The following is a 15,698-nucleotide window of genomic DNA, read 5'->3' as shown; positions in this document are numbered from 1 at the left end:
TTGGCAATAAGTTTGAATTACAACTGCAATTTCCAGCAATTTATTTTTTTTACTGAAAGGCATTCAATGTTCATGTGTTCTGGTGATGTGGGTGGAAGCAGGCGTACCCAAACGAAACTTGGAGTACACAAACCAAACTCACGTGTACCGGGATTGAACCGGTGTCAGCTGTGTAGCGCCGTTAAATGTCGCATCGCCGTTATATGTCACAGGCTACGAGATTTGTCGCAACGTTGACGATAAATGTCACAAGGAACGATAAATGTCGGAAATCCTACTGACGATATATGTCGCAACTTTAACGATAAATGTCGCAAAAATTTCAACTGCCGATATGTGTCGCAACATTAACGATAAATGTCGCACACCTTTGTAAGTTACAGTTTTTCCCTGATCACTGGATCATAAGTCGTCCGTTAACATCTGTTTATATAACTGATGAACATCATGTTAGAAAAAATTCACATTATCATTGTATATCAGGTTTAGCAGCCTTTTAGATAACAAAGTATGCTAGTTTTCAATGTCGCTTCTGGGGATCAAACCCGTAGAGCTTTTAGGAAGATTCTGAAATGTTCTATCCCTCGAGAGCAACCAAACCAAAAATTAAGTCAAATATTGCCGACTCGGTTTTTTGAGTCGGTTCATGAGGGATAATGGAGCTTGATTGGTCATTGTCGGCTCTGGTACTACTTACATGTACCCCGGGTACTCTTAAGTATACTTACATGTACCCTGGGTACTCTAAGTACCCCAGATACGGTAAATATACGTAATTGTACTCGGTCTATATTAGACTGTACCCGAATTGTATTCGCGCCCGAAATCCGATGTCGAAAACGCGCAACCGATTATCTTTAAAACACTTCTCTTCAAAAAACACTGCAGCAACATGCTTTTTGAGTATGTGTTCCGATAATATAGAGGCCATTCTACAGAAAATTGACTTAAATGTGTATATATAATAAAAACAAAAAAAAGTCGACAACGACTGATTTAGGGTTAAATTTCCCGGGTACATTTAAGTATATTTACCGTACCCGGGATACATGTAAATATACTGAAGAGTACCCGGGGTACATGTACGTAGTACCCGAGCCGACAATGAACAATCGAGCGATAATGGAAGGTGCAACATCTCTCACGTCTTCTAGCATCGCCTTTAGCAGTATTCAATTCTCAACAGGAAAGTGCTGGAGTCATTGATCCCGAGGGACAAGAAAAACTATTGATTAATGTTCGAAATAAATAATTTGATTAATGACAATTCTATTATTTGAGCCAGGTCACAGGAAAAGCGCAGTCCAATCAGTATCCAATTAAATTATTTGTTATTGTCAGAAAAACGCTTTTAAGCAAACAGCTTTCAAGCGACTGCAGGCTGATCTAGATCCAAACTGGCCACAATCACCTTAATGTCTCTTTCACTGTGACACAGTTCATTTAACTTTAAAATGATGAAAAGTACTAACATAGAAGAGAGAGTTCAAACCAGTAAAGAGTTTGAAATCAATGTTGAATTTCAGGACAGCTTGGGGATCTGCAAATCCCCGACGAAATGTTGATATCGGGTATCATAGTCATTCAATAAGTCGCAAAATGCTCGAATAAAATTTATTTAAAGCAAAATGTGACTTAAATTGATAACTAAAATACCAGTATCATCAGTATGCCAGTTTTGCCTTGTCAATATGTCGAGATCCAGAAAGTGCTTCATTTCACATTGAATAAATCCTTCGAATTCCATTTATTGTTGCATTACTAAATAGCGAAACAAGCCGATTTAAGCTGTAAGAAAGTTTTGACACGAGTGCTATTAAGTCTCTCATGGGCGAAGCCATTGTTGTAGAAAGTGATCCATTCACATCGAATATATCCTTCGAATTCCATCCATTGTTGTCATTAGCGGAGATTTAGTGAATAAATAATTCATATCTCATAAATGACAGCTTCTAAATAGCGAAACAAGCCAATTTATGCAGTAAGAAAGTTTTTAACCGAGACTCTCACGGGGGCGGCCATTGTTGAATGTTGAAACACGAACGACAACTCTGTTAGGAGAATGTTATCAATGAAAATCAACGAGCAATCTCCTACGCAGTGGCGAATGCCTAGGGAAGTAACTGAAAAATCGAGTTATCTCAATCGGACTGGCTCGGTCTTTTACATAGGTCGCCATTGTGAAGAATTTTTTGATGGTTATCATACCTTAGACGATGCTGTTCCAGCATCGTCAAAAATTGCACTATTGTTTGATCATATATTTTTCTTTCATTTTCAAAAAGTTGACATAATGATCATTTTGCTTAATACTTTTCGAAAGTGACACAAAATGCGTCATTCTTAACGCTCGTTGCTATGCACAATATTATCGCTTTAAATATTTTACATTAATAAACAATTCACTCAGCTGTCTTCATCGGAGGAAACGAGTATATAAATAAAATTTATTCATATTTCCTCTGGATTGTGCTCTGTGAAAAAGGAGTTTAATGCATGTGTAAAGTGTCGTCCCCGATTAGCCTTTGCAGTCCGCACAGGCTAATCAGGGACGACACTTTCCAACTCAACTGAATTTTTGCTAAGAAAAGACTTCCCGTAAACGAAAAATACCATAAAAGCGGAAAGTGTCAACCCTGATTAGCCTGTGCGGACTGCAAAGGCTAATCTGGGACGGCACTTTACGCCCATGCATAAAAGCCAATTTTCACAGAGCACGGCTCATTATTATATAAAGAACTAACCGTTGAAGTTAGGATAGAGCGTGTATTCCTTTTGCATCTGCGTGTAGTATATATACTCCAGTTCCCACATGGATTCTCCTTCGCTCTGCCGTTTCAGTTCTTTGTACCACTTCACCGAGATGTGATCATTGATTAGCGGAGCTTGAAGACCTTTGTCCCTTATACGTTTAAGCCACGACTGAAAGTTGAACCAGTTTACCCGGTTAGGGGAGAAACCGGAAGTCCCCAAAGTTGGGTATAGAAACACTTTGTTCTCGAATGGCACGTTAACGCAGCACTTCCCATCACTATGACGTAAGCTGATCCCTTGGAGGGAAAATCCACTGACGTCACTGCGCCGTCCGTATGTATTATGCACTAACTTGAGGTACTTGTAAAAGTATGGCGAAACAGTAAGGTCGTCTTCAAAAATTACAGCTATTTCACCGGTGTCACTAGCGGGGTTCCATGTCTGTAAACAGAAAATCGGATAGCATGTAGTGATACCCGGTAAGTGTAAACTGCAGAATTCGAGCGTACAAACATACAATTAATAAAACAATTACCAAGATCTTATTATGCGAAGCCATGCACACTCGATCAGTTGGTTTTGACAAAAGCATTAGTCTTTTAACATCATTGCATTAATTTTATGCATTTTCATTCAAACTGGTAGTGACGCAGTTTGGACCCGTGTTCATTCGCCCGCAATAACGAACCGGCATAAAAGGGCTTTGGATGTGATATTTCTCTCTAGTTTTGAAAGAAAATACATGTAAATGAAAATGGAATATAATAGTTATTATGGAGAATTTTCTGTTGAACCGGATATGTTACTATGAGAATTTAGTGATTGTCAGTCAGATTTTTCTGAATCGGATAGCGAGGAATCTGTTGACGATGCTTAAGATGCCCATCGTGCATGGAATAGGGATTGTTAAATATAATTTTATTTTTTAATGCACATGCCGGAAAAAACACCGTTTATTTTTGATTTCGTTGATTGTATATCTACAGAACGATAGCGTTGAATATGATACGTTGTACGGTTCATCGACACAGAACGGATATTTGATAGAATTGTAAATGTTTTTTTTTGAAACTGGAAATACAACCTCCATTATAACAATGTGATGAAATCAAAATATGGCCATGTGTAGATAAAAGGGAGCAGGATGGGACCTTGGTGTAGTAATACAAAGTTGATTTGATTGTGAGAGGTTAATATCGTATCTGTTACCTTAATGCGACTGCCATAACCAACTTGAGATATATCCGCTGATAACGACACATTTCAAACCCAAATAAAAATGAACTTCATGACACCATCTGGAATAATACAAATCGCCGATAACTTTTGTATAGGACGATAATCTTGTTATGCTTAATTAAGTCAAAATAAATATTCTGTTCTGTTCTGTTCTGATAACTTTTTCAATTTGAGATTCGCTTTTGCTGGATATTTGCAAAAGTTAAGAAAAATCAGTCAGCAATCATTGTCTGTGTGTTCTTAAATGCAATCCAGATAATTATCAATACTGAACAATGCAAAGCTGTTAAGTGTTTATAAAATAAATACCAATAAGTATGATCCATGCACAAAACCATTAGCATATTATATTATATTGTGCATATTTCAATAAAACATACCAAATATTGTTAGCAAACAGTATAAATTTTATGAATATTATTCTTATTGCCGTTTAAAAAAATACGTGTATCTAGTCTGTGGAGAAAACAGTCAATTATTTGTGTTAAATATCCGTATAACTAAGTTTACATAGTTAATTTTTATTCTCTCATAATTTCTTTTACGTTTAGGAAATATAATTGATAAACACACATACTATTTTTAATACTTTTTATTTTTATGGTGACACAGACAATAACTTGAGTTATTTATTTTTATATAGCTGTTGTTCTGATGCCTTGATGATTAGAGACGGTTTCAAATAAAGGGGTTTTGCTATAAAACCATTGATGCGTACATGAAATTGAAACATAGTGGCATTTTAAATAATCCGTAAATGTGATCTTCCAAAAGGAATAACATAATATGAAATCCAGTGCGTGTATTTCGATTTTTTTTTCGGACGCTGCATGCACCCGACAGCAACACACTGAACCATGTCGAATAACGTTTGTCATGCAAACAACTAATTTCAACACACGCTTTAAATGAAACTTAGCGAAAAAACAACAACAAAATAACATGAGATCAGATGCCAAATTTGACGTTAAGCGCGAAGTGTTCAAGCTCCAATCCGTAATAACAATGGACGATATTTCGTGTCATGCGCGTTGTGTAAAAATGACGTCACCACCAAAATAGGTGGCGGAAATATCCGAGCGGTTTACGGAAAACAAGATCATCGTTTTTTCGTATCATAATATTTTGCCAATGCTCTTGTTGAGACCAATCGTTTTAGAATATGCATATTTATAAAATAGCATTGTTCGTAATAAAATCGGCATTTGACCTTTAAATACATTGAGATTAATTTATTTCTAACAAATCTTGTCATGATTAGAATTTCAGGTCTTATTCTTTTTTTTCAAAATAAATGAATTGGGTATAAAATTTATTCATTTCATAGTTGCATTTTAATTTGGACGAATAGTAAAAAAAGTAGTAACTGTTTTCAGTTCCAATCTTTGGTGCATGTTTCCATTTTAAAGTACCTGTTTTTATACGACATTTAACAAGCTAAAACGCGGGTATACAGTGATTGTTCCCGGATATTTCTAACGTCGGACTCCTTACGTCTTTTAAATAACAAACACGTAAAGTAAAAGCTGAAGAAACAAATAACTCAAAATTACTAAAACAATCAGTGCTTTCGTTATTACATAAGCAATTTTGTTTTGTTAGCGTATTTCAGTAAAATATTTTTTTAAATTTACCGTCAGCCACTGTCCACTGATGCCTACGTGGACGGAGTGCACGTGAACATGGCACGCACCCTTTTTAAACCGGAAACCGAGCGCAGCCGCCAGCGTCTCATTGGACACTTGACCCCAGGATGAGCGGTCAATCCATACTTCAATGAGCACGGAGTCTCGGTCATAGTTAGCGGCGTCCAGCGACCGGAGTAGCCTCAGGAGCGACTGAGGGCGTCCATACGTGATGACTATCACTCGTAAATCCACCTTCAAGAACTGGGAATCTTCCGATGGCTTTAGAGTGCAGGAAGTTGTCAAACTCGAGCTTCCGCTAGATGAATATTTCACGGGGAAATCCACCCAGGTTTTCTCGCTGACTATAATGGGCTCGCCACGGAATGCCGTGTGGAGCACAAGCAAGGTGGTCCCTCCCAAAAGAAGAGCGATGAACGGCCGCCATCTGCGCTTCAGGGCAGTCACCATCGTCAGCAAGGCACTGTAAACATGCGCGCTGAAATAGTGAGGCAGAATAGTCATTTATTTACCTTTGCTCGTTTCCCTACACTTATTATGAAGCGGCCTCCGTCTAAACGAATACTGCGCACAAGAGGAAATCTATAATGTGTACTGTACACAGTCTCAAACGAGGTCGCAAAGATATATATGAAATAGCTCACCCAGTGTTCTACTCGTGTCCGCTATAAATGATATCATTAAATATAAACTAATTGACCAGTCGCCAAATTATCGATCGCTCCGCCCACATAGTCACGTGGTCTAGTGATTAGAAAACTCCGACAAGCAGATCGCAATTATAGCGGATTACGTGAGGGAAATTCTATATTTGTAATGATGTATTATGCTCTTTTCTATAAAATGAATTATTAAAGGGGCCTTTTCACAGATTTTGGCATTTTTTTAACTTATTCATTAAATGCTTTATATTGATAAATGTAAACATTGGATCATAAAAGCTCCAGTAAAAAATCAAGAAAAAAAAATAAAAAAAGGAAAAGAACATTGCCCGGAGCAGGTTTCGAACAAGTGATCCCTGGAGTCCTGCCAGAGTCCTGAAGTAAAAACGCTTTATCCTACTGAGCTATTCCGCTGAGTACACATTCTTGACGTATTTTATACCTTATATAAGCAATCTTCGTAGTTTCACAAAATTTAACGACAAAAAAAGAACTCTCCAAATTATTCAATCGTTTCGCGTTGCAACGCTTTATAATTTTTAGGTTTTAAAATCGTCAAAAGATGCATATAATGGCTATATTAGACCATGGTTAATGTTCAGTATTACTGTTTCCTCACAAATATCATAACTAAAACGAAAACTTACGAATCTGAAACAACGTTTTTCAATTTTGTCAATTTACCAAAGCGTGAAAAGATCCCTTTAAAGCCGCACACTAACCTAAACTGCTTTGTTAAACGTTAATACAATCATAAAAACTTCAGAGAGAAATGGCGTAATCAAAATAAATGAGTTAACGGCAGACTGACTATCAGAAACGTTTCTTATACATATTATATAGGGAGGTGATGAAAAATCCGTTGTAAAAATGAGCATTTATTTCATATTGATTTTGAACTTGTATTCAACCGTCTGACAGTGAACCCGGTGGCTATTCATATATAATTTTGAAAATATTTTTATTAAATGCAAATGACATATCCATATCATGATGGGTTTTTTGTTTATTAAAAATGTTTAGATCTTTGTTTTATTGTGTTATTTTTTAAAAGACACCGATTTTTTTTATTTGGATATAAATTAAATTTTGATTGTAACCATAATTTAATACAGGCCTAATTTCGTGGTTTCATTAACAGATAGTCTAATATGCATTTTATTTCATGTATGTTTAATGCGAACCTGTTACATTTCACTATCAAAAAAAGAAATGTTGGTATTACGGTGCTGTTCACGAACATTCGAATTGAATACATTTAGCATATTATGCATTTGCTTATTTATAACAAGATGGCCCTTATATGTTAATTGCAATGTTCACATTTCTCCCCGTACCAATATATGTTGTATTAGAAATGTTGTTGTTGTATTATAAGCCGTACATTTTACACTTGAAGTCGCTTTAAGCTGGCTAATTTAAGCCGCGTTGAAATCACCTTTGTGTTGTTTTTACTTTAGTTAAAACAATATTTAAGTTAACAATTTATAATGATTTCCCTTGTTTATGATCCACAGAAAATAAATATATAATTGGAAATCATTTAAGTAATTAAATAGTTTTCTTTTCTTGTGTACAGTACCTAACAGTGCCTAAATGTTCCTTCATTCTGAGATCCACGCAACATACTGTTATTTATTAATCATCGACAATTACGCTGAGATTAATAAGCACGTGTGGCAATTATTATGTTGCCCAAACTGCTTAATAATCTTGTGCATCAAACGGTATAACACGTTTTATAGAACACACACCTGGTGTGGTTAAACTATTTATTGTGTGTTGTTTTCTCATTACTCGTTCATATGTTCAAGAAATAAAGATAAAATAATAACCTTCTATAAAATATGTATAGCACCTACAATTTTGAATAATGATCGAACAGTAATGATCATGCATTTGATATAAAATCTGTGTAAACTCTTAAAAATTACGTCCATTCCATATGTACAACACGCTTTATTTGTCGGACCAAATGGCGGCCAGATAAGCGTTGCTGAGGGGTGTGTGAAAAATCGATATCTGATTGGCTGATCGACAAAATGTGGGCGGAGTTGGCGACTGGTCAACTAATTCTACTAGATGTATGCAATATCACGGCCGTTCATCATGCGCGTCTCCTCTTTTTTGAGCTGCATCAATAGATGAGCCAATGCAACTTCCGAGGTAGCGCTCAGGCCCGGGTGTTTTGAAATTTCATGGATAATTTTAAAGGTTGATAAGGTTTTATTTGTTGTTTTTTTTTTCAACATATGTCGCATTGTTTTTAAAATCGGGAAATGAAGTGCGATTCAGCGAAGATTAATTCATTAAAAATGTACAGAAATATACATTCTCAATCCATTTAAAAACGTGAAAACCTTTATAAGTTGTGGCATGGTGGAGTTTTAAAAAGCATTTCGATAAGTTTTTCCTGTGTTACGAGAAAATTTTCTCTCAATTAAATCGATAACGGCATCAAACGATTGCGTACAACATACAATATTGGCTTCTTAGCGACGTAGTAGATAATTTTGCTTTTTTCCAAAAGAGATGGAGCCTATGCTTAGGAGATGGCGCTAATGGTAGGAGGTGGCGCCAATGCAGGATTTATAAATTTACAGTCGTGTCGTAATTACATTATCAAATGTTATATTTAATTTATTTTTCAACGTACATACGAAGGCACAAATCTTTACAGAACATAAACACATTCTATAATATATAAGATCTAGTGCTTTAAATATATAAGTGATCAACGCAATTAAGACGTCACCATCATGAATAAAACATTGTACGATGTATACCAAAAATTTATAATACTCAATAAAAGCAATAACTTTAGGTTCAACATAATAAAAATAATTAATTGACAGCAATATTTGTATACAATATGATAGTTCACGAAATAAATGTAAGATAATACTTCTTCTTGAAACGATGATTTGTGTCGCTTAATCCAAATGCTTAATTTACTAAAAGGCCAAGGTCAACGATACATAATGAGGCCCATATATGTTGTTTTTTCCACTATAAACTCCAAAAATATGCAAAAAACTCGGTTAAATTTGTTGTGTGTATAAAACATGTTAAATGTTCTTATCTTACAAAGACGAACGTTTAAATACATCAAGACATTATTAGAAAACTACTTTTTCTAATAAAAAACGCACGCGACTCAAATGTGCTGAAGTAGTCAACTTACAAAAAATAGTGTAAGTCATATAAACATAATATTAACCGTAATATTAAATATTTCACTTTAAAATAGCTATACATGTTTATTGGCACAACCTCCTAATCTGAGCGCCACCTCATTGGCATTGGCTCCATCTCTTTTCGAAAAATGCAAATTCATTTATTAGATCGGCTAGAAGCCGATGTTTTTGTGCAGGCATTACCTTGTACAAGTGCAAAGCAACGTTTTATATACTGAGCGATTTATATGGCTAAAATATGCTCGTCACACAGGCAAAAAGACATCGATTTGCTTTTACGAATTATAGCACGCCACAACTTATAAAGGTCCTCATGTTTCCAAATGGGTCGTGATTGTTTTGAAAATCTGCCCAATGTCCACCCAGAAACTTTGCAACTGCATATCTCCGGTTTTAGAGACGGATAATACGAAGCAAATTCATTCATATTCAAGCATATTCAGACTTTCATCAGAGTTGTCATAGATTTTAACGTTTCTGAGGATCATTAACAGACCATAGTTTACTAATGATGCCCCATTCCGCAATTGATTCTTGTGTGATCGCAATTCCTTAATTCTAAAACTACCACTTACATCTCTGTCTTACTACGTTTAGCGTTTTAAGAATTAAATCGTTTAAATGTAAACTTAAAGTCTTGTTTTCGCTATCTACATTATTATGTTACACGTTAAAACGTTTTATAACTTAAAGCATTTCCCGATTCCTACACTAATCCTTTCTAACGTTCTTTACTGTTCCTAGTTTTGGCATTTATTATAATTATCACTATTATTCTTATAATTATAACATACCGGTATTTATTATAATCAGTTTATAACATTGGCTCAAATGTCAATGATGTAGAACCAGAGGCGTATCCAGAAAATTTTCAGAGGGGGGGCTCAACAGGGGAGGGTGCGGGAGGGGTGTCCCCTTCCGTCGACGATTTTTTTTTTAAATGGCATCTTGAAATGATGCGATTTCCTGCTATCTAATCAGCATTTTGCATGATAAAAGTGCATGTAAAACAAATAAGAACTTGAGTTCACACATCAAGTGTGACAGATGTACGGACAGACAGACACACAGGGGTAAATCAAATGTCTCTCAAACCACTAAAGTGGTGGGAGACATTATCTTTATCCATACATTTTTTAACAGAGTTAGATGGGTGGACCTCCTATTTAACCTTGTTGGATATCCTACTAGGTCAACTTAGGTACAACATTAAAATGTTTATGTCCATGTCCCTATGAATGGAAAGCAGGCACACAGCGGACAACCTGTCCTGACCCATTGATGATCTTAGTTTTGTCTTAACAAGTCCTTGGGCACTGATACTCTTTTTACACTCGCATGATGTATTAGGGAGCACACATGATATGGACAAAACAGTGTAAATGATGGGGTACAGCTGGGAATCACAATGTGCAACAGAGCCCTGAAGGGTAGTAGGAGTGTTGGGTACACCTTTCCACCTAGCCTGCCATATAAAGTGCAACTCAGCAGGGAGGGACTGAGGGAAAGGGAGATCATCAATGAACCATTCAAGGTCACTAGCACTGACAGGAGAGGCGAACATTTGTTCAGGTATAATTTCAATCCCATGGCTGCCTTAGTCTGCAAATCACTGAATCGGGTGTCCATTTCGTTCACAAAAGTGTTAACAAAGGGAGTCGTTAGGTTTCTGTGTAGTTTAATTCGGGTGTTGCTGCCTCGATGTTGTCACGCTTTAAGAAAATGATTTAGTTTCATATAGCAAAGTAATTCTTCATTTTTGAGTCTTTTTTAATTTTAAAAAGTAAGGATGAACATCAAAGCAGTTAGCCCGATTTGTAAAAAAAAAATTAATCAAAAAAATAATTGCCATTCATTAAGTTTGCAGTTGAATTTCACTGGCAATAACTTGTTACTCAAAAGGATTATCACTCTAAAGAGCTAATACCAATAAAATTCATCAAAGAAATTACCGAAAAAATAGTTATGATTGTCCATTGCGTTCGTCTAAACTCTTTAATTGCTACAAATTGAAATATTGTTTTTCACAAGTCTCGTGCGGCAGCCATTTGTAAACATTTATCAATAGCTAAATGTATGGATGAATTTCATTAGTTGAATGTATCTTCTTCAGCCAATCAAATAGCGCAGTTTATTACTTACAGTCAATGAAGCGTGCACTTGAGCTGACGAAGGTAAGATCGTCTGTACACATGCCTGGGGGCTAATCACACAAATCGACAGCTGTTTATGGCTTTATTAGGGACATATGACAGGAAATACACAAGTGGACTGAAACTGTAAGGGGCTCATTTTTATTAAAAATCGTGTCTAGCCAGCCAGCTGGGGGGGCTTTAGCCCCCTAGCCCCCCACCTAAATACGCCTCTGAGAACTATGTTAATCTTTATCGTTACCGTATTGCTCCATAACTCGCACATAAAAATCCATTTTTCTGTTACAGTGAGTTAGACTGTTTGTAAGACTCCCCCTATACTAAACTGTACAACACTCGAACCGGTAACTGGAAATGTATTTCGTAATGTGAATATTATATATTCCATATGTTATATCGATGTTTACCTGGGATAAATAAGTATTGTACTGTTCTGTTCTGACACAGTTTTCAGCATGCTGAAAGATTTTAGTGCGACCTCTCTTTCAGGGACGTTACTTTCGAGATACGAGCGTTTGTAAACACACTTTCAAAATATACTGAAATCTAAAAGAAAGATACGTCTCAAGTCAAAACTGTTAAAATACACAAATCAAACAAAAAATAAATTTCCGTCTCCATCAAGGGCTTGTTAACACAGATATGGTTGCACATTGGACATGACAGCGAAAAGTTCTAAAAAAAAGATAATTCATAATTGAATGATCGCAACATAGTAAAAGGATTGAGAATATTATAGTATTATAACTAGTGGCCCCACACGATTTTCACTCTTATTGTGACAATGACATTGACAGAACAGAAGTCAAAAATGCATTTCAGAACAGGCATGAAGGAAATGCTTTTTCCGTCTTCAATCAAAATGAATTTCAAACAAGAGAACATTTAAATATTTTGACTAAATAATAAGAAGTCCAATCTAAACTATTCGGCTAAAGTTTGGGCTCAATATAAAGCAAAGGGCATTCAACGATTCAATTCAAAATTTGTAAGAAAATTACTATCTTAAAGGGGCCTTTTCACAGATTTTTGCATGTATTGAAGTTTGTCATTAAATGCTTTATATTGATAAATGCAAACATTGGATCTAAAAAGCTCTTGTAAAAACAGAATAAAATTGAAGAAAGAAAAAAACACCTTCAATTGGGCTCGAACCACTAACCTCTGGAGTAAAAGTCAATCGCTTATACCATTCGTGCTAATGTTATTATTGTTGAATTGTATACTTTATATAAGCAATGCTCGTAGTGTCACAAAATTTTACGACAAAAAAACATCAAAACTCTCCAAATTATTAAATCGTTTCGCGTTGCAACGCTTTATAATTTTTAAGTTTTTAAATAGTAAAAAATGCATGTAATAGATAGTTTAGAGCATGGTACATGTTCAGTATTACTGTATTTTCACAAATACCATAACTACAACGAACATTTTACATCTGAAACATTTTTTTTTATAAATTTTGTCAATTTTCCAAAACGTGAAAAGATCCCTTTAACATCAGTTAACCTGATTGGCCTGTATGACGAATCGGAAGATACCACTGAATGATCAATGATTTGAAACTGGATCATTTATGTTTTATTTTCCATTTAGCAGGAAAACAACATCGTGAAAAAAAGCTTTATTTCATGTTGAAAACAGAAAATGGAATTAATTACAATATAAATAACTTGGCATCACACATTAAAGAAATGTTAGGGAAAATGGGCCTTGCGGATAAACCAAGGCACCGTTACAAAATTACTTACACAATAAACTGAATATAAAACACAAAACTTACAAACAAAAAACATGTTAAAGAATTCCATTCAAACAACAAAAGACAGCTGTCCTGATGAATAATATTCCCCGTTTCTAATTACGTATTTCACTCTAACACAAAATGGCCTCGTAAATGGGCACAAGATAAAGGTTGTTTGATAACATCGTTGTGGTTTGATATGCATGTCAATACACCAGAAGTGGTTAGAATGCAGTCCAAATGATAACGGAAAAATATGTATTTACATACTTATTTCGCACCAAGAATGATATTTTCTTGTTACGCAGACATGTATTTAGTTTTAAAAAATCAAATGTTGTTAAAAAATGTAAATACAAAAACGCGTAACCGAATTTTAGTACATGTTCACACATGACGTAAAGCTTTGTGAATGTCACAATCACACAGTTAGCGTTGATAGCTAAGTATTGAATCGATTTTTTGTTGCTGTATATACTTTTCATGAGGGCCGCGTGTATCTCGTGTGATACTGCCGCAGTTAAAAAACGTTGCCATGGTTGGCACGCGAGCTGTAAGCTGGTGACGTCACAGAGTTACAAATCAAGGGTGTTGAAGGCAAATGAAAATAAAACATAAAACTGCGATACTGTTTTAATATCTTTATGTATAACCCGTCTCCTACAACAGAATGTTGAATTGATAAAAATAGCGATATGTTACGTTCGATCCGTTTTAAATGGATTGTTTAAATAATCCTAGCACAACTTTTCACACATAACAAGTTCATTTCGTGAAAAAATCCGTCACTTTTGTTTGGCGACACTCCTTGATGGATCGGTCTTGAAGAACAGTCATCATTCTCCATGCGTCTTAATTAATCGCGTGTTCAGCTCATTAAAGACATTAAAGAAAATCAAACATCTATACAAATGTGCCATTTAAGATGCATTGTGTAATGCCGACAAGTTTAAAGTCGGAGTCGAATCATGTTTAGTCACGCCTATTAGCTATCACGCCTAAACATTAAGCCTAAAACAACAATACTTCACGCCTCGGTGATTGCGCTTTTGTTTATACGGCGGGTGGGCGATTAAGCCCCCCCCCCATGTTGGGAAGCATTCGGAGTAACGAGACATAATTACAGCTAAATACACAGATCGGTGTCGCGAAATCTACGTCGGGATCCGGAATGCGAGATTCCGGACTTAACGGGGTAAAATACTGCATAATGAATCCGTTCCCCTTGACTTTCGTCCGGATCGCGAGATTTCCGGACTATCGAATACCGGATAAACGCGGGTTCACTGTATGCAGATATAGATATACTTTGATCAACAAATACATCCTAGGGGACGAAAGTGGATGTTTTCGTGCTCTCTACAAAGCGATTTTCACATTTGATCTAATGTTGACAAATTTCCTATTCAATTACTTTTCACGGATGCGTTGTTGTCAGTGTTAATGTGCAACGGAAGGCGAAGGAATAGCCTAGTAGGAGCGCAGCGCGGCCAGATTCGAAATTTAAACAAGAAAAATATTTGCACAAGATGTTCTTCGTTTATGTTAAATGTTTTGTTGATTGTAGTTTTCATTAAAGATTGTTTTTGTTTTCTGGAGAATTAAAAAAAAAGAATGACGTTTAAAGATTTTTCTTGACTTCTGAGTGGGGATAACGACAATGAGTCTTTATATTTAATGTATTCCACTTGTTGTATCTCGTTTACTATCATGAATGCATACATATGCCATTCATGTATAAATATATACACAACTTATTGCTTTATCAGTATTTAGGTTCATAAAAGTGATTATTTTAATTTTAAATGGTAATGAAAAAATGAGGAAAAGATTGACGGTTGGAAACTTTGATTGTCGGAGAATTCTAAATAATATGGTGTCTTTTTTGTAACTGATTTTGTTCAATTGCAGTAAAAAAAAAGCGAATAAAGAACAGAAAATATCAATTGTCGTATCACAGTTCAGAAACCTTTAAAGTATAATGTATTTAGATAACAGGTGACTTAAATTATTTAAAAAAAAAACTTCCCTACATTTTACATAAGTCTTTGATCTCGTTCGTTTAAGTTAATCGTTTTTAACCAACACACAAAATTAATAAACACCCACGCCGTATATATTTAAAAAAAACTTCTTGTCTACCATACCTCTGCATAATCGCATAATAATGTTCACTTTCCATCATGTACACTTATTTCAAATCATATAATTCTAAAACCTTCCATAAAATAACTTCAGGCAGCACTTGTTCCTTGGTAAAAATTTGATAACAATGATATAAAGAATTATATTTTGTGTCTTTG

The 15,698-nt window shown here is 35.4% G+C and overlaps 1 protein-coding gene across 4 annotated transcripts in view; it reads right to left on the bottom strand.

Moving 5' to 3' along the window:
• The window catches only part of LOC127876105 (uncharacterized), a 50,747-nt gene that overhangs the window by 11,748 nt on the left and 23,301 nt on the right, over nucleotides 1–15,698 (bottom strand). For 2 of the 4 annotated variants that reach the window (XM_052421034.1, XM_052421033.1), the window contains exons 2-3: nucleotides 5,628–6,117; nucleotides 2,745–3,195 (exon numbers count right to left, since the gene is read on the bottom strand). In XM_052421034.1, coding sequence (XP_052276994.1) covers nucleotides 2,745–3,195; nucleotides 5,628–6,089 — 913 coding nt within the window. In that variant the 5' untranslated portion in view covers nucleotides 6,090–6,117. Of the gene's footprint in view, nucleotides 1–2,744; nucleotides 3,196–5,627; nucleotides 6,118–12,058; nucleotides 12,191–13,434; nucleotides 13,601–15,698 lie in introns of those variants that run through there. The other 2 variants (XM_052421031.1, XM_052421032.1) reach the window with 2 other exon arrangements.

Source organism: Dreissena polymorpha, chromosome 4, assembly GCF_020536995.1.
Source record: "Dreissena polymorpha isolate Duluth1 chromosome 4, UMN_Dpol_1.0, whole genome shotgun sequence".
Taxonomy (NCBI): Eukaryota; Metazoa; Mollusca; class Bivalvia; order Myida; family Dreissenidae; genus Dreissena; species Dreissena polymorpha.
Note: the sequence above shows the minus strand (reverse complement) of the source record. Positions and strands in the feature narration are given on the sequence as shown.